The sequence below is a fragment of the Pelodiscus sinensis genome, chromosome 9, assembly GCF_049634645.1.
Source record: "Pelodiscus sinensis isolate JC-2024 chromosome 9, ASM4963464v1, whole genome shotgun sequence".
Lineage (NCBI taxonomy): Eukaryota > Metazoa > Chordata > Testudines > Trionychidae > Pelodiscus > Pelodiscus sinensis.
Genome location: NC_134719.1, coordinates 44,138,077 through 44,158,109, shown reverse-complemented (window position 1 = coordinate 44,158,109; position 20,033 = coordinate 44,138,077). Strand labels below are relative to the sequence as shown.

Below are 20,033 nucleotides of genomic sequence, written 5' to 3'. Positions count from 1 at the left end.
TACATTTTAGTTTTTAAAAGGGAGCTTTTTATTTCATAGAGGACTTTTCAGTAACCACTTTCCACTGAGACCAATTGTACATAGTGTTTAAAAGTGTCTGTCAGCCATTGTGACTCCAAGACAATTTGGGATGACATCCTGCCAGCAATTTTCAACAGCTCTTTCAATTCCTAATATCTAAAGGATGTTGGGGGATGTTGTGGCGTGAGAGGGAAATACAAAAGAAACATATTGAATATAGGAACACTTTTTTCTTTTAATACAAGCTTGAGTATCCACACTTTAAATATGTTTTTAATTTCCTTTATCTCATGACAACCAGTTAAATAAGATTTAGGTTATTACTTCTCCTTAGAGTATTCTGAGTATTTTAAGTGTCACATAATATAGGTATAGTTTAAAAGTGAACATTTGTGTACAGCCGGTCCCCGAGTTGTGAACGGTCGAGTTACGACCATTCACATTTATGACCGAAGCGGTCATAAATGCAGTCCCCGAGTTACGAACGCGATCCGTGCTTATGAGCAGCACGGTTGCCATATAACTCAATGGGGTCCGAGTTACAAACACTTTGAGTTATGGCCAAGTGTTTGGTCCGTAACTCGTTCATAACTCGGGGAGAGGCTGTACTAAGATGCATTTTTAAAAGGCAGTTTTAATGCATCCTTCAGAATTTTTCTTGGCATGCACAAAATCTTGCACTATGGTATTTTAAATATCATATATTTAAAGTGATACTGAACTGAGACTCCCCTCACATGGCCCATGAACACAGTTTTAGCATATTTTATTCTCTTTCCATTCATCATTTAAACTGCTCCATGCATGTTACTCCTTGTACCACTGTGCAATGCAGAATTTTGCAGAAATTAATGTTCTGCATGCAGAATTTCCTGTCCCCTCCCCCCGACAGAAATGGGCAGCAGTACTGCTGGTAACCACTAGGGGCCATTAGACGCCCAAAATACCCAGCTTGCACATAGAAGACATTTCTGGAAGGATGAGGAGGAAGCGAGAGTGGAGCTGGAGGGTTCTAGGAAGCTGCAATTCTCAGCATATCCCGAGGGAAGGAGAAAGCAGCATACAGGAAACTCCATGCAAGCCTGAAACCAAGCTGTTTCTCCCTCCGTATCCCTGGGCCCTGGTGGGAAAGGGTATATGTATCTGGGCTGGGGTGGGGGGAGGTCCCCGAATGGGGTCTCAGGGGAGAGGGTTTTGGACTGCAAGTGTTTGGACTGGGGGCCCCACAGATGGTCTTCAGGGAAAGGGATTGTGGATATCTGGGCAAAGGGGGACCCTGCAGCTGGACTCTGGAGAAGTGTACAGCTGCAGTGTGGGGGCACAGGTATTTGGAAAAGGGGACCCTACTTCTGGAGAGGGTTTGGGTGTATTGGCTGAGGGGGGAAGGGAGACTGTGGCTGGAGTTTGGGACATAGGCTCCAACTTTCCCCCTCCACCACAGGCTGCACCCTCATTCCACCCCATCTCCAAGTTCCTGCCCCCACCATGTTTCCTCCCCCAAGTGCACCACATCCCCATTCTTCCTCCATACCTATGGACCTTCTTGAACACTGTATATCAGTTGTTCACAGCACCCCATAAGCCCTGGGAGGGCAAGGGAAGAGTAGATCAGCCGGGCTGACAGCAGGTGAGAGGCACAGTGAGGAGAGAGGCAGAGGGGGAGCTTGGCTGCCAGTGGATGCTCAGCACCCCCAATTTTTCCACATGGTGCTCCAGCCTTAGAGCACCAAGAGGTGGTGCCTCTGCCCTCAGGGATGAGGTTATGGGTATGTGGCCCCCTGCATGGGCTCCAGAGATAGGGTCAGAAAAACAGGAACTGGGTTGCCATAGGGGTTTCTTTAACTCTTTGCTCCCAGGGAATTGTGTGTGTGTGTGCGCGCCCCCACACGCACGCACCTGTGCCTTTTTTGTGTCAGAATTATTTGCAGAGAGCTATTTTGAAATAAACTGAAAGAATTGAAACTGGTGTGATTATGTAATGTTATTTTGACAAATTAAGTTAGCAAAATTTTATAGTGTGTGCAGTTTTTTTTTTTTTTTTTCAGAATACACCCAAGAGTACATATGTGTGCCCTAACTTTCTCTGGAAACCAATTCATGGCATTAGCAAAAGATACTGAACTGGCCAGCAAAGATTGCTTTATGTATTGCATAGTGTTATGCTCCTCATAGAAAACTGTCATCATGTTCACATCCCACAATTAACTGAGAATGAAATTCTTCTGTTCATTGCTGAACCTCTTGAGTTTCATGTAATAGTGTCTTATAATTGCCATCATACCAGCTATACAAGCTAACTTAGAGTAATAATGGCAGATCTCAATATCTTCAGTTTTAATATGCCCTGAATCCACCATTTGGAAATAAATTAGAATTTACAAACATTTGATGAACAACAATTTGCGAATAGGGTTTAAAATCTTTCCCTCTTACAAATCCTCTTTTGTTTTTTGTTTGACTGAATGTGAAGAGTGTAATGTAAGACCCCAGTGCTGCATTAAGGTCTGTCCACTAATATGCACACCTCCACACATGTGAAGTCTCAATTAATCTAATGCAATGGTTTGTGCTGTTGGATTTGTGTAAGATTGGGGTCTAAAACTGTAACATCTTAACTATGCATGGTCTGACTTCAGTAGCATCTTTGATGTTTTAACTGAGAAACAGAAGCTCTATTACAGCAAATTTTAAAATTAAAACAAGGAGTCCTGTGGCACCTTAAAGACTAACAGATTTATTTAGGCATAAAGTTTCATGGGTAAAAAACACTTCAGCAGTTGCATCTGACAAAGTGTTTTTTACCCACGAAAGGTTATGCCTAAATAAATTTGTTAGTCTTTAAGATACCACAGGGCTCCTCATTTTTGCAGTTGCAAACTAACATGGCTACTCCTCTGAGACATAAATTAAAATAAAAATTCAAGAAAATAACTATTCTAACTGCAGAAAATAAAGTGAGATGAACTTTAATTCACTCTAATTTAGCAATTATAATCCCCCTGCAATGTGATACTGAGATACTAAAAAGTGATACTGAGTTATTTCTTATTTATTTTTCATGGTGGTATTCTGCAAATGTTAAGATTTTTGTAAGTATAGAAATAATCAGTTGGGTCTCAATCCTGCAAACAGGCACTAAGGACCTGATTCACAACCTTTTCAAATTTAATGAAAATTGTTCCATTGACTTCAAAGGGCTTTAGATCCAGACTCCTGAGTTCAGTGAGAATACTCTCTGAATAAAGTTGTTAGGTACATTTTCGGTATTGGTGCCCTATTTTATGCCTTAGTCTTTCTAACCTACATTCTGCTGGCTAACTGATCTCTGCTTACATGCTAAACCTCAGAGCATGAATTTTGAGTAGACAACCACTTTCAAGTGATGAACTGAAAATCTGGAACATCTGAAATATGATGAAAGTCATCTCTAGGACATCAATACATCATAAAAATAACCAAGATTGTCTCTTTAGCTGTGCAGCATTTGACAAGTTCAATGCATTGTATGAATGTTAATAAATTTTACAGTTTCTTACATAGCTTTCTTACAAGGATATGTGATTAATTATAACAAGTTTTTGTAATCAATTTAGGGATAAAGTTCATAATGCACCTTTTTCCCCCTTCAACCCTGGTATTCTTTTCCACTTGTTTGGATGGCATGAGATCTTTTAAGCATTTTTTGTCTTCATGGGCAGAGAGTTATGCTGCCACTGATCTGTCTGGGGATGCCCACATAAAAAGGTCCCAATAGCTTAAGCTGAAGGCAGCCATTTGTTTCCATTTATTACTGCTGTGGTTTGGGCGTTAGAGCTGTATAGGTTTCACCGCTTTAGCCATTATCTTTATTGTTGATGTAAGTGAAGTATAAATTCTTCTTTGACATAGCTAAATAATCTCCAAGTGTACTACTAGGCTTTGGGGGGCTTATTTTCCATAGACTAGGGGAAGACAACGGATAGTTTTCAATAAAGATATTTAATAGAGGGTATCAACACAGTGTAAAAAATGTAGACTTTTAGTGAGCTGAAGTATATCATATGAACAGTCAGATTTACCTTAATATTGCCTGATCTATTTCTTCCTAAATATTGTTGCTGCTAGGATGATCAAAAGGCAGAAAATGACATGGCAGTGAAACGGGCAGCATTATTGGAGAAACGGTTGAGAAGGGAAAGAGAGACTTTACTTCGAAAGCAGCAGTTGGAAGCAGAACTAGAACACAAGAAAGAAGAGACAAGGTAATAATATATATGAGAATCTTTGTTGTGGCTAAAATTACAAACATTTTAATAATAATGTAATGAGGCAGCCCTTCTTTGTTTTCTGCAGCAAATCCTTTTCACATTGTGAGCCCAATACTTTATTTAAACCTTTTACCTAAATGATTTCAGGCACTTCTGGTATTAGTAAAGTGAGTTAAAGGCTAAGGATATATTCTGTCATATCTGTTCACAATTCCACTTGAATAAAAAATAATATTTCATACATACTTGAGTGTAGAGTTTGATTAATACTATATAAGTAAATAATCTTTTTAATTACATAGTTTACATTTACAGAGGAATTGAGGGGTTTAGATCCTAAGTTGGTATAAACTGGCAAATTTATATTAATTGAAGATCTGGACCCAAATCTTCTGGTTCCCCTGATGCAAATAAAAACATGCCCAAAATCTATGGTGAAGAGAAAGATAATCTCTCAAAAGATAAATGGAAAGGTTGTATTTTTGTTTTAATTCTAAAATCTGAAGCATGGTCCTCACTTTGCCAATAATAGCAAAGTTCAAGTTTATTAACATCTGAAACTGTTCAAAAACTGTTTATAGACCAATTCATCCTACTTATATATGAAAATGGAAAATTCTGGAAATCCAATAGTCACTTTTCTCTTGTCACTAGTATTATGATGTTTACAACTGCTAGACTTGCCAAGGAAAATTTTCTAATCAAACTTCATTTTATAATTTCTTAGGCGCAAGACAGAGGAAGAGCGTCAAAAAAAAGAAGATGAAAGAGCACGTAGAGAATTTATTAAACAAGAATATATGAGACGGAAACAGTTGAAGCTCATGGAAGAAATGGATATTATAATAAAGCCACGCCCACACTCATCTAAACAAAAAAAGCCACGTCCAAAATCTATTCATAGAGATCATATTGAATCACCCAAAACTCCAGTAAAAGGTCCACCAGGTAACAAATATCGATGTAGAAAAAGAGTCTGTTCATGTTAAAACACCAGCTTGACTTGTGGTACTAACCAAAATGTTCAATGATTAGCTTCTCTGGCTAAACTGATACACAGTTTTTGAAGCTGCATGTGACTGAATTGGAAAAAGTAGAATTTACAAATGGAAGTTAAAGATGACAAATGTTGCTGATGTACTTACTATGCATGCATGCATATAAGAACAAACACAAAGATTTGCTAGATGAACACAAAAAGCACTACTGTCTGGCATGATTTTGTGCACACTCACATATGCTTTCTAGCTGCTAACCTCTTCTTTGCACCTGTAGAGCTAAGAAAAAGTAGAAAATTTGAGAGATGTGAGATTAATAAATAAAACGGTGACTATAAGGTAAGACTCTGTAAGCTGCTGCATCATTATAGACAAAAACTAAAGTACAGCTGAAGTTACCTTTATGTTCTGGTGCTTTATATTACTACTTTTCCACTTGCCTGATTTAGTGCATGTGCACTTGTGATCCCTGTGAGAAAAGTGCTATGAAAAAGTGTGGCATGTCATTAATTATTTAATAATGTAGTAAAACCGTTTCTAAGAAATTAACAATTTACACTTAGAAGAAAGTATGCAGTGTCCTCATTTGTGTTTTTAGCAATAAGGTTTCCATATGTTTTGCTGTCACATTATGTATGCTGTGTCATTGTTGGTTATTACCCTCATCTCATTTCAATGCAATTTAAAATGCTCCATGACAATCCATTCAAAATTCTAGTTTATAATGGGAAATTAATTCCACTATCACTAGACTTCACTGATTTTGTAACTGTAATCATCTAATGCCCATGATTTAGTTATACATTTCACAATAATATTAGCCTCAGCAAACTCCAGATTCAAACAAGTTTCAGTGGTACTGTCTGTAAATATATGGATTTACTGTGTGACAATATGCATGCAGGCATACTGTATACAGGAATTAGAACATTTATCAATTTTCCTCTGCTGGTGCTGTGTCTAATGAACAGACTCTTTGCTATCTGCCTGCGTTTTCATAAATTTTAACTTTGTTTTTATTCAGGTTCACAACTTTGTCGTGTTTTTTCAGTATCTAGTCTTTCATTGGCATCACTGAACACAGGAGACAACGATAGCGTGCAATCAGGCAAGAGAACGCCAAGGTAAATGCAATAATGCCTTTATCTGCTATCGATATGGGAGAGAGTCTGTGTGTCTGTCCATTCAACTGCGATTCTGTTTGTTCAAGAACTCCTCTTAAATGGTAACAGCTAGGACCAGCAAATTTGGTATGCAGCTTCCCCTTATCATAAGTTAAAGCAAGGTCGAGTTTGGCTGTGCCAGGACAATGGGATGTGCATGAAGTATGATTGTTTCTCATCAAACAGAAAGGGAGGCAGCAGTGTGGGATGACAGGGGGCTCCTCAGGAGTGGGACTAGAATGCACTGGCTGCTGGGCCCACCCTTGAGACTATGAATAGTCAGTTAACCAATAAGAATTCCTGAGCTTAATCAACTATTCCATTAACTGATATTTAACCTCACTAGACCTGTGTGCCCCCCACACCTCTAGTCCCCTCCTCTGAAGGAACCAAGCAACGCAAGTCTTCTCGTTTAACATAAATTAGTATTTACGGACAGAAAAATGGCACCCCACATATGTATTAGAAAGCTTCAAGTACTGAAGTTGTATTCTGACAAGTGATTCTCTTTACTGAGAAACTGATCCCTTACACCAGGGGTCGGCAGTGTTTGGCACACATGCCACAAGTGGCATGCAAGCCGATTTTGAGGGGCGCATACACAGTCTGTGGCTCAAGCTCAGCCCCTCTCCCATCTCCCCCACGCAGCGGGGAACTTGTGCTGCTGTTCCAGCCTGGTGGTCACCGTGCTGCCACGAGGTGCAAAAATAAGCTGATTCCTGCGTGCCAGACCCTTTCAAATGTCCCGAGCAGCTGCACTCAGCTGAGCACGGTGTCTGGCCAGTCACAGGAGCCGGAGATATGGACACCGAGAAGGCTCAAGCTGCGCTGCTCGCCTCCCCAACACCCCCCCTTCGAGAGTCAGTCAACAGTTTTTATTTATTGCGGCTCTGTGAGTGATTCGCACGTGCTACAGGCTGCTCCTGATGCCCATTTCCCTTGTTCCAGTGCTTGATGCGCACATGAGGGGAGGGAGGTGTGGGGCAGCCTGCTTGGAACTTCAGCGTGTGGGAGGAAGATATGGGGTTGCTGCCTCCCCTGGGGCTACCTAGGTGGTGGGGATGAGAGCTGCACTCATCCCAAGGCGCAGGGAGCCTCTCTCCCTCCCACCACCACCATCACTGGTTCAACTCCCTCCCACCCTCCCCTGCAGTCAGGCCAGGGCACAAGGGTGGGGTGGGGCAAATGACACCAGGGACGGGCGGGAACGCCTGGCTCCAGCTGGTCCCTGTTCTGCAGGAGGTGTCCACACCCTGCTCGCAGAGGCAGAGCAAGCGGCTTCGTGTGCTGTTCCCTCAGCATGGAGCCATTTGCTCTGCCTCTCTCCGCAAGCTGGTCTGGTAGGGAAGGTTGGCGCTTTCTTCCCCACCCCGCTGGGGGAAAGGCAGCACAGTGACACGCTGGCCACAGCTTTCCCCACTCCTGCCATTGGGAGCAACGGGGGCACAAAGACAGGTAAACTCCCTCCCCTCATGCCCAGAGTCCTGCACCCCAATCCCTCTCGCTCATCTCCTGTCCCCCCGCCGAGACCCGACACTCCAAGCTTGCACCTACACCCTGCCTTGCTCCTGCACCCTCCCTCCTGGCAGACACTCAGCATGTGCTGGTGTTCCAGCATCATGCCCCCCCCCGCAAGATTGCTGGCTTTGTGCGGGGAGGCAGTGCTGGCTTTGTGAGGGGAGGGAGCAGCTCTGAGACTCCACACTGCATTCAGCTTCTGGGGAAGTGCATGTGTGCTGCTCCTCCCCTCCCCACAGGAAAAGCTGGAGCAGAGTTCAGGGCAGGAGACCAAGTGTGGTGTGCAGTCCAGAGAGCCCCTCCCCCACACCCAGGAGGGCAGCATGGCCCGGGGCAGGAGGCTTAAATCTTGGCATGCCACTTCAGAAAGTTTGTCAACCCAACATGGTCAGCTGATGAAGAACTTCACAAGTGCTGCTAATTAAGCTGCTTGGGCAGCTGTGAACAAGTGCAACGAGCACATCCACTGGATGTTTTTAATCTGTGCTCTCTTTAAATCATCTACTTGAGCTTTGGCCTCAACCTGTAGATTCTTTGTTCATATGCTATCAGCTTATATGCCATCGTACTTTTTTATAGGGATTTTTGTTTTCTGTTTTTTTTTTTTTTTTTTTGGTGGCTGCACAAATGTAGTCGGGAGGTCAATACCAGAATGTATTGTGAGCTAAAAACCACTTAGAACATAAGAACGGCAATACTAGGTCAGACCAAAGGTCCATATAGCCCAGTATCCTGTCTGCTGACAGTGGCTAATACCAGATGTCCCGGAGGGAGGGATCACAATAGCTAATCCTCATGTGATCCCTCCCCTATCTTCCACCTCCAGAGGAACAGAGGCTAGGGCCACCATTCCTACCCATCCTGGCTAATAGCCATTGATGGACCTAGCATCTATGAATCTTATCTAGTTCTTTTTTGAACCCTATTAAAGTTTTAGCCTTCACAGCATCCTCCGGCAAGGAGTTCCACAGGTTAACTGTGTGCTGAGTGCAGAAAAACTTCCTTTTGTTTATTTTAAACCAGCTGCCTGTTAATTTCATTTGGTGACCCCCTACTTCTTATATTGTGGGAATATAAGTAAATAACTTGTCCATATTCATTTTTTCCACACCAGTCATGATTTTATAGACCACTATCATATCCCTCTTAGTCTCCTCTTTTCTAAGCTGAAAAGTCCAAGTCTTTTTAATCTCTCTTCATATGGGACCCTTTCCAAACCCCTAAACATTTTTGTTGCCCTTTTCTGAACCTTTTCCAGTGCCAATATATCTCTTTTGAGATGAGGCAACCACATCTGTATGCAGTATTCAAGATGTCGGCGTACCATACCACGGTTTTCTATAGAGACAATAAGATATTTTTTCGTCTTATTCTCTGTTCCTCTTTTAGGATATGTCTAAACTACATCCCTTTTTCGATAAAGGGATGTAAATTAAACATATCAAAATTGTAAATGAAGCCAGGATTTGAATTTCGCACGCTTCGTTTGCATAATAGTGGCCGTGGCTTTTTTTTTTTTTTTTTCTGTCGAAAGATCCCCATCTTGACCGCGAGTTTTTTTCGAAAAGCAGCTTTTCGGGAAAAAAGCCGTGGCAACCATTATGCAAATGAAGTACGGGAAATTCAAATCCTGGCTTCATTTACAATTTCAATATGTCTAATTTACATCCCTTTATCGAAAAAGGGATGTAGTTTAGACATACCTACAATGATTCCTAACATTCTATTTGCTTTTTTGACTGCCTCTGCACACTGAGTGGATGTTTTCAGAGAACTATTCACAATGACTCCAAGATCTCTCTCTTGAGTAGTTGACGCCAAATTAGTCCCCATCATATGGTATGTATAATTAGGATTATTTTTTTTCAGTGTGCATTACTTTACATTTATCAACATTAAATTTTATTTTCCATTTTGTTGCCGAAGTTCATTTGCCATTTTGTTTCCCAGGTTTTTTGGCAGCAGATTTAAAACAAATAAAAGGAAGTTCTTCTTCATATAGCACATAGTCAACCTGTGGAACTCCTTGCCTTAGGAGGTTGTGAAGGCTAAGACTATAACAAGGTTTAAAAGAGAACTAGATAAATTCATGGAGGTTAAGTCCATTAATGGCTATTATCCAGGATGGGTAAGGAATGGTGTCCCTAGTCTCTGTTTGTCAGAGGGTGGAGATGGATGACAGGAGAGAGATGGGTTGATCATTACCTGTTCGGTTCACTCCTTCTGGGGCACCTGGTATAGGCCACTGTTGTCAGACAGGATACTGAGCTGGATGGACCTTTGGTCTGACCCAGTATGGCGGTTCTTATGTTCACTTAATTTCATTTGCCATTTTGTTGCCCAGTCACTTAGGATATGTCTAGACTACATGCCTCTGGCAACAGAGGCATGTAAATTAGACTACCCGACATAGTCAGTGAAGCCGGGATTTAAATATTCCCGGCTTCATTAAAATAAAAATGTCCGCCTCGCTGTGCTGGCTCAGCTGATCGTTGGCACAGCACAACAGTGAAGACACAGATCAGTCGACAGGGAACGCCTTTGTCGACCGCTCCTGTAAACCTTGTTTCACGAGGCATAAGGGAGCCGTCGACAAAGGCATTCCCTGTTGACCAATCCGCGTCTTGACTGCTGCGCTGTGCCGACGATCAGCTGAGCCGGCACAGTGCGGCGGACATTTTTATTTTAATGAAGCCGGGGATATTTAACTCCCGGCTTTATTGACTATGTCAAGTAGTCTAATTTACATGCCTCTGGCGACAGAGGCATGTAGTCTAGACATACCCTTAGTTTGGTGAGATCTTTTTGAAGTTCTTCACAGTCTGCTTTGGTCTTAACTATCTTGAGCAGTTTGGTATCATCTGCACATTTTACCATCCCACTGTTGACCCCTTTCTTTAGATCATATATAACTAAGTTGAATAGGATGGGTCCCAGGACAGACCCTTGGGGGACCCCACTAGTTACCTGTCTCCCCTCAGAAAACTTACCATTTATTCCTACCCTTTGTTTCCTGTCTTTTAACCAATTATCAGTCCACGAAAGGTCCTTCCCTCTTATCCCATGACAACTTAATTTATGTAAGAGCCTTTGGTGGGGGACCTGCTTTCTGGAAATCTAAGTACACTATATCCACTGGATTCCCCTTGTCCACATGTATGTTGGTCCCCTCAAAGAACTCTAGCAGATTAGTAAGGCATGATTTCACTTTACAGAAACCATGTTGACTTTTCCCCCAACAAATTATATTTATCCATATATGTCTGACAATTTTATTCTTTACTATAGTTTCAACTAATTTGCCCGGTACTGGCATTAGACTTACCCATCTGTAATTGCCAGTACACCTCTATAGCCCCTTTTAAATATTGGCGTCACGTTAGCTATCTTCCAGTCATTACGTACAGAAGCTGATTTAAAGGATAGGTTACAAACCACAGTTAATAATTCTGCAATTTTCCATTTAAGTTCTTTCAGAACTCTTGGGTGAATGCCATCTAGTCCTGGTGACTTGTTACTGTTAAGTTTATCAATTTGTTCCAAAACCTCCTCTAATGACTTCTCAATCTGGGACAATTCCTCAGATTTGTCATCTAAAAAGAATGGCTCAGGTTTGGGAATCTCCCAATATCCTTAGCCATGAAGACTGATGCAAAAAAATCATTTAGCTTCTCCGCTATGACTTTATCATCTTTGAGTGCTCCTTTAGCATCGCGATCATCCAAGGGCCTCACTGGTTGTTTAGCCGGCTTCCTGCTTCCAATGTACTTAAAAAACATTTTACTATTACTTTTTGAATTTTTGGATAGCTGTTCTTCAAACTCCTTTTTGGCTCTGATGTTTTCATTTGAAAATGATATAATAAAAGCTTGAATTAAATAAACAGAAGTTCATACCATTACATTCAAAAAGAGAAGGGAGAAGAAAAAGCAAAGGTAGTTATTCTGAGGCTCAGATCAGACTTAACCCAACTTTATCCTGTATTTACTGTCACTGTGCTTTACTTCTTAACTATGACTAACCTTGTAGCTTTCATAAGCTATTGCCTCATTTTTTTTTCATGCTTTGCGCACTGACTCATTGTTTCTCACAGTGGTGAATAAATTCTTTTAATTAAATGTACTCTGCATTTGGAATGTTTTGATTCTATCGTTTTTCTTTGAGGAGGTGTTTTCTAACCGTATTAGCTACTCTACAGACAAAATAGACTTTTCTGCAGTGGTTTTATTTACACCAGATTAGTCACATGGATGTATCTGTACTCATGCACAACTGTAGTACAGATATGCTACACTGAAATAAAAATGATTTGGAAACACGAATCTTACTGAGACTTCAAATTTGATTCAGAGCTTTGAGTTTTCAGAATGTTGTAGAACACTGTAATAATTGATGAGAGGCATGGAATTTGCCAGATACTTGATTTGTATTCATTTAGGTTGGGGTAGAGAAGATGGAATTACATAATTCACCCCTTTTTCATCATGTCAGTGAGTTGGAGGGGTTTTCTTTAGAGGATTGTACTGTGTGAATTTTATAAATCCATTTTGTAATTTCCCTCAAGCCCAGACAGAGCAGAGTGAATGTACAGTGGTACTGCAAGTGAAATGAAGCTTCTTTAGCTACTAAGGTTTTGCCAGATGTCAGTTCAATATGCTCAAAATGTTTTTAAATACCTTTTTTCCTTAATTTCTCCAACCAAGCAAGGCCTTTCTCTTGATCAGGACTACATCCATGCCGAATTTTAAACATGACTAATATTTGCAGTAGTTCTAATCAAAGAAATTTAGAATTCAACTGAAAAAATGCAGCAGAAGTAATTTTCCTCACATTTTTCACAAATAAATATATTCACATTTGGAATTGAGGTGTCATTTCATAAAAATTCAGGGGCCGGGGACCCTATAAAACATTGTATGTGATTACATTATATCCTACCAAGTAGGGAAAGGCAAAAAGCGGAAGACTTACAGGCCTATGAAAAGTCATGGGGGGCAAACAAGTCAAGGGAGGGGATCTCCATTTCTTGCTCTATAGCTAGTGACTCCCTTGATTTGAAGGAGATCAAGTATTGATTGTTTCAGCCCCAAAGATTACTGTTTATGAAAACAGATTATAATAGAAACTGTTTTGTTTCAGCCCCAAAGGTTACTGTTTATGAAAACAGATTATAATAGAAACTGTTTTGTTTCAGCCCCAAAGGTTACTGTTTATGAAAACAGATTATAATAGAAACTGTTTTGCTACCTTAACTATAGTAGCCCTTACTGGCAACTGCTATATAATGCCATCCACAGTACAAATAGGAAAACAAAAAACTTATGTCTACTTAGCCTGCTCTTGACAGGATGATTTTCTCACTGTGTTCTCCAATGCTTTCTTCAGTATAGTTCTAAACGATTCAAGCAATATTCTGTAAGACTGTTATAATAGATTTCTTTTTTAGAACTCTTTCCTTGATCTACGGTGTACAAATTCATACATACTACAGGCTGAACTTCTGAAAATCGGCTCTCTGACGCGGCAACATCCGTGGTCCAGCAGGACCACAGATGCTCCTGGACCAGAGAGCCTGGAAGCCTAATGGTAGGAGAGCCAGCAGCCCAGCTGGGGGCAGTGGAGCCAGAGCCCCACAAAAGTGCTGAGAGTGGGCCGGACAACCCCAGCAGCCCGCGGCAGTGCAGGGCGGGAAACCTTGGCCACCTGCAGCAGCATGGGGCCATGCGCTGAATAATCCCAGCTGCCTGCAGCAGCATGGAGGCAGAGTCTGGAGAATCCCAGCTGTCCACAGCAGCATGGGGCCGGAGGCTGGAGAACCTCAGCCACCCATGGAGCACAGAGCCTGGAACTGGAGAATCCCAGCCGCCACCAGTGACCGGGGAAACTCGGCTGCCCACGAAGCGCAGAGTTGGGGAAGCACAGAGCCAGGAGCTGGAGAACTCTAGATGCCCATGGCAGCCCTGGGGCCAGGGGGGCTGGTGGCAGCAGGATGGACAGCCTGGCTGGAGAGGAGTGGAGGGGGGCCAGAGGCAGGGGGTTGGCTGGCTCACGCCAGTGGCAGAAGACACCTCCCCGTAGTCTGGAAAATTCTCCCATTCTGGACCGGGCAGGTCCCGACAGTGCTGGACCAGGGAGGTCCAATCTGTACTATTACTCTTAGTAATAGTGTTTTCGAACACTTTAAATAATACATGCAACAGAAGATAAATGTATGGAGTTGCTCCTCTCATTCTTCTGTTGGCATTTCAGCTTTTAATCTGCATTACATATCCTGCTGTCTTCTATCACAATACAAATTGAATCTCCCTGGTCCAGCATCCTGGGGACCTGACTGGTCCCAAACCAGGGACTTGCCAGATCAAGGGAGATCAGTGCCAGCCCAGAACTGCACGTTCTTAAGGTCGTTGGCTGCCTTGTTTTTCTCCAGCAGTCAGGGGCTCCACTCTCCTGGTCTCCTAGGGTATGTCTACACTGCAGTGCTAATTCGAACTAACTTAGTTCGAATTAGTTAATTCGAACTAAGCTAATTCGAACTAACGCATCCAGCCAAAAAATCTAGTTCGAATTAGCATGTCCACACAGAGTGGACCCTGAACCGGGGTTAAAGATGGCCGGAAGCAGTGCCGGCAGGGCATCAGATGAGGACTTAGAGCGTGGAGCTGCTGTGTCAGGCTAGCCGAGGGCTGTGCTTAAAGGGACCCAACCCCCACCCCGGACAGACAGTTCTCAGGGGTGCCCCGCTTGCAAAGCAGTCCTGGCTTGGATTGCCCAGAGTACCCACACTGGGCACATCACAGCACTCGGCCATCAGACCGGCTGCACTTGCCGCAGGCTGCCATCTGGGGAGAGGGAGCAATTGGGGGGTGTCAAGGGCTACGCCCCTGTCAGGGGTTTCGGCCCCCTCTTACTGGGTCTACGCAGTACCCCCAAAGTTCCAACGTAAAAGTCCAGGCCCCTCTATCAGGGGATATATGGTATACAATGTCTCAAGGCAAAAGTCCAGGCCCCTCTATCAGGGGTTATACGGTATAAGAGGCCTATTCCTCCTGGGAAGCGTCTCCTGGCCCCAGCCTTGGTTATCCGAGGGGGGGCCTGTGTGGTAGGGGGACCCGGGCCCTCCCTCTCCACCGGGTCCCAGCCCAGGGCCCTTTAGGCAGGGTCTATGGCTCCTGCCGGCTTGGCGGGGAATCCGGCTGATACACGCCGAGCCACAATTTGCAGCCCTTGCCCTGGGCTGCTTCCTACCACTCCCCGGTTCCCCTGGGGCCCTTTCGCCTCTGAGGCAGTACCTGCCGGGGTTGTGGGCGCGCTCCCGAGGTCCTGGGTCAGCGGCTGTTTTCTCCATGTCAGGTACGAGCGGCACCTCTGGTCCCAGCTGTTGCAGGAACACAGGTCCGGCCTGGTCTCCTCCCTCACCCTGAGGCCTCCTTGACTGCAGGGCTCCTTCTGCCTTTATACCCGGCCGCTGCTGGGAGCATGCCCAGCAGGGTCGGAGGGGCGGGGCTTCCTCTGCCAGCTGGGCCTGGGCTGTCCCCTGTTCCTCAGTGCGGGGCTGCAGGAGAGGTTCCACCCCCAGAAGCCCGCAGAGCCAGCCCAGTCCTTCCCATCAGGGGCTCGTACCCCATTCCTCCCTCACCTCCTTCCACTTACCCCTCCCTAGCCCCCCTCCTGATGTACAAAATAAAGGACAATTGTGTTCAAAAATAGAATCTCTCTTTATTGAACAAAACTGGGGGACTTTTCAGCTTAGAAAAGAGGAGATGGAGGGGGGATATGATAGAGGTCTATAAAAGCATGAGTGGGGTGGAGAGGGTGCATACAGAAAAGTTCTTCATTAGTTCCCATAATAGAAGGACTAGAGGACACCAAAGGAAAGGAATGGGTAGCAGGCTTCAAACTAATAACAGAAAGTTCTTCTTCACAAAGCAAATAGTCAACCTGTGGAACTCCTTGCTGCAGGAGGCTGTGAAGACTAGAACTAGAACAGAGTTTAAAGAGAAGTGAGATCAATTCATGGAGGTTGGGTCCATGGAGTGGTATTAGCCAGGGGGTAGGAGTGGTGTCCCTGCCCGAAGTTTGTGGAAGGCTGGAGAGGGATGGCACAAGACAAATGGCTTGGTCACTGTCTTTGGTCCATCCCCTCCAGGGTCCCTAGGGTTGGCCGCTGTCGGCAGACAGGCTACTGGGCTAGATGGACCTTTGGTCTGACCCAGTACGGCCATTCTAAGCTCAGGGTCGGGGGTCTCAGTGGACCACCTTGATTTTCATGCAGACCTGCTCCTGGGTGGCCAGGCTGGCAGCTCTCCTGCCCTAGACGGCCGCTTTCCTGTGCCTAGTGCGGAGGTTGTGGACGAGGTCCACGATGTCTGCACTGGACCAGGCGGGTGCCCGCCTCTCGCGGTCCTGGGCAAGCTCCCGGGAGCCGCCAGCCTGGTCCCAGGAATTGGGGGAGGGCTGGGGGGCATCAGGTGGCTGGATCAAGCCGTGCCAGGTGCAGGGTCTGCTGGCTGGGTGCTGGCAGGCTTGCACCTGGCATGGGCACCGTAGCCAGCCCGTGCCCCTTTAAGGGGTCCGGGGCTGGGAGGGGGGCAGACGAGTTTCCCTGGTGTTGGCCAGAGTGGCCACCAGGGAACGCTGGGGAGGGCTAGCCTCCCACTAGTTCGAATTAAGGGGCTAAACCCCCCTTAATTCGAACTAGTAAGTTCGAACTAGGCTTAGTCCACGTAAAATGAGGTTTACCTAGTTCGAACTAAGAGCTCCGCTAGTTTGAATTAAGTTCGAACTAGCGGAGCGCTAGTGTAGCGCCTATCAAAGTTAATTTGAACTAACGTCCGTTAGTTCGAATTAACTTTGTAGTGTAGACATACCCTCAGTCTGTCAATACTCCTGGCCTCAGTCTGCCAGTTTGTACCCATGGGTTCTCCCACAGGGACCACAGACTGGCTACGTCTACACTGGGATGATTTTCCGGAAATGCTTTTAACGGAAAAGTTTTCCGTTAAAAGCATTTTCGGAAAAGCGCGTCTAGATTGGCAGGACACTTTTCCGGAAAAGCACTTTTTCCGGAAAAGCGTCCATGGCCAATCTAGACGCACTTTTCCGCAAAAAAGCCCCGATCGTCATTTTTGCGATCAGGGCTTTTTTGCGGAAAACACTACTGTGCTGTCTACACTGGCCCTTTTCCGGAAAAGCACTGATGATTTTACATTAGATTGTCAGTGCTTTTCCGGAAATTCAAGCGGCCAGTGTAGACAGCTGGCAAGTTTTTCCGGAAAAGTGGCTGATTTTCCAGAATAACTTGCCAGTGTAGACACAGCCACTATGTTCGTACCACAGGTGTTTCCAGATTAGGGAAGTCAAGATTATGGAGGTTCAACTTGTAACATATAAGTTTTTCTTTTGATGTTAAAAAGCCACTCTGCTGAAAATAAGTGGGATTTTCAGTCTACTCAGTCCTGAAAGGAAAACATATTTTTGTACATTTCATAGGTCTGAGTCTGTGGAAGGATTCTTATCTCCAAGTCGTTGTGGTAGTCGCAATGGGGAAAAAGATTGGGAAAATGCATCTACAACTTCTTCAGTGGCTTCTGCTACAGAATACACAGGTCTGTATTGGTAATATTCTTACAATAAAAATATTGATTCAGTAGGAAATGAGGTAGATTTAAATAAATAGACTAAACTACAAATTTAGGCCAAATCCCACAAACACTCACATAAGTAATTTTATGCATGTATTTTTTAAATTATTTTTGTAACAGGAGGAACAAAGACTATAGAAAATATGGGATCAGTTTGTAACCAAAAGTTTCAAACAGAAAAATATAATTGCCATAGAAGAAAACATCTGTTCACTAATATAAACTTAAATATAAAAGAATTTGAAAAATTTTTAACCCAACCCTACCATAGTGTACATCTTGTTTCAAAGAAGATACCTCTTTAAAAACTAAAGATTTATTTAAAACTTTCTGCTGCCTTACTTCTAATATTTCAGTGGCCTATGAGTCTAACATCAGAGCATTTTCATCCCCTTTTTGTTTTGTGTGTAGCATGTGATATTACAGAATGTTGGGAATTATTATTATAAAATCTGTTTTTTTTCCATGTATTATCACTAAGTCTGGCAAATAGGTCTGAAATATCAGCAAGTATTGTAGATAAACAAGCCCTTGAGGTGAATTTAGATCTATAAGGCTGTGTAACTATGCTGGGAAATGTTTATGTTCTGAAAATAAACTATTTTCTTTCAACACTACTACAATAACTATAGAAGAGACCAAATTTAAAATATAGATACTGCACAGTACTTATCTACCAATCTTTGAGATCATTTTCAACCAACATAATCGATTCCTCGCATCGCCTCAGAATTAAATCTAATACAGGTACTAATACTGGACTTAGATTGTCTCCTTTAATTCTATCAACAAAACCCATTGTCTAAAAGTTGGATTTTTTAATTTTGTTTGTACTTTAAGTTTTCAGACTTTATTTTTATATGCAGTATGATTTTTTTAAGGCACTCAATTTGGGGGGTTTGCTATGCAATATTGAATACTCATATTTCTTGCATTTTTTCCATTGATTCTGTTCTCCCCTCAAACAGTCAATTAGGTAATCTTAGATGGTGAAAATTAATTTTGACTTTAAATTATTCATGGCCTCTAAGACTATGGTCCCTTTTATTAGTCCTATGCCTCCTTTCAAAGAGTCTTGACTCAAATAGGAAGATTAATCTATTCTTAATCTATTCTCTATTGACCAGTCCCTCAAAATAATTGTCAGGATGAAGAATCAAATGTTTTATAGGGGCCGTCTGGTTCTTAAGCTTCACATGTTGCTTTGATGTCAGTTTAGGTTATATTCTCCCCTCATTGCAAAGAACACTTTTTCCACAAAAATACATTTTTCATCTGGAAAGGAGGCTTTTGGTTAAACTTTCTGCTGTACTATTTTCTTCCAGTTTATGGCTTTTGGGTCATCCATTAGTCATCAAGAGGTGAATACTATCAACTTCTCTACAGCTCATATATGTACACTATATACCCTGCAGAGCCAGTTTCTAGTAATTTCTGATAAAACAAGCCCTTCAGGCAGTCTTGCATGACCTGTCATAATCAGCACCAAGCCCTTTTGCCTTCACTGTGGGCAAGACACAGCTGGGATTCCACAACACCTCCAATCCCAGAAGGCAGGCGGACAGTGACTCTAAACACAGCAGCAATTCAGTGTTGTCTGTCTCCCCCTTGAAAACGAGGTGCAGAGGAAGAAATTAAGCTACTCCTCCTCCTAGTTAGCTAAAGGATTTTTTTCCCACCATACAAGGCATTTCGTCATTAGTATATGATCACGTGAACAACTTTTATAAGGCTTTTTCAAGATGCTCTAATGCTGAAAGATAAATTGTTGAGTGAATCTAGTAATATTTTAAAAATATTTTTTCACTTGACAGCAGTATGCATTATATTGATATATAATTCTTTGATTCAGTAACAGAAGAATAGGGAATCCAAATATGTGGTTAACAGATCTGATCTCTACTTATTTTTTTTTTGTGGGTGCTAGGATTGTATTGTTACAGGCACAAATGATATATGGAAAAAGTATTTAATAGTGTTCAGGACTGCTTTCTGTATAAATTACTGAATAACTTAGCTGATTTGTCAATTCTGTTTCATAGGCCCTAAACTCTATAAAGAACCCAGTGCAAAATCCAATAAGCATATTATTCAGAATGCTCTGGCACATTGTTGCTTGGCTGGAAAAGTAAATGAAGGTCAGAAGAAAAAAATACTGGAGGTAAGGGTATTTTCCCTCTAATTAAAAAAAAAAAATTTAAATCCAGCCTCATTTGGACACGGGAGGCATGTTAGGATGGAGGGAAGCGTGGAAAGAAATCTTCCTCCCCCAGGCTGTGTAAATGCTTTGTGGATGGCTAAAGTAGTCTGTAATCCCTAGCCTGAAGGCCCAAAAGATCAAGGGGTATTATGGAAACAATTGTATATGATTGTGTAATTTAAGAGTATTGTAGTATTATGCTTAGAGAAACTGAATTAATTATATGCACAAACAATCTTAATTTT

The 20,033-nt window shown here is 42.8% G+C and overlaps 1 protein-coding gene across 5 annotated transcripts in view; it reads left to right on the top strand.

The window, feature by feature from the left end:
- Positions 1-20,033, top strand: part of CAMSAP2 (calmodulin regulated spectrin associated protein family member 2) — a 181,935-nt gene that overhangs the window by 157,316 nt on the left and 4,586 nt on the right. For 3 of the 5 annotated variants that reach the window (XM_075936672.1, XM_075936673.1, XM_075936674.1), the window contains 5 exons: positions 4,126-4,262; positions 4,996-5,216; positions 6,291-6,390; positions 17,437-17,552; positions 19,631-19,749. In XM_075936672.1, coding sequence (XP_075792787.1) covers positions 4,126-4,262; positions 4,996-5,216; positions 6,291-6,390; positions 17,437-17,552; positions 19,631-19,749 — 693 coding nt within the window. The remainder of the gene's footprint in view (positions 1-4,125; positions 4,263-4,995; positions 5,217-6,290; positions 6,391-17,436; positions 17,553-19,630; positions 19,750-20,033) is intronic. The other 2 variants (XM_075936676.1, XM_075936675.1) reach the window with 1 other exon arrangement.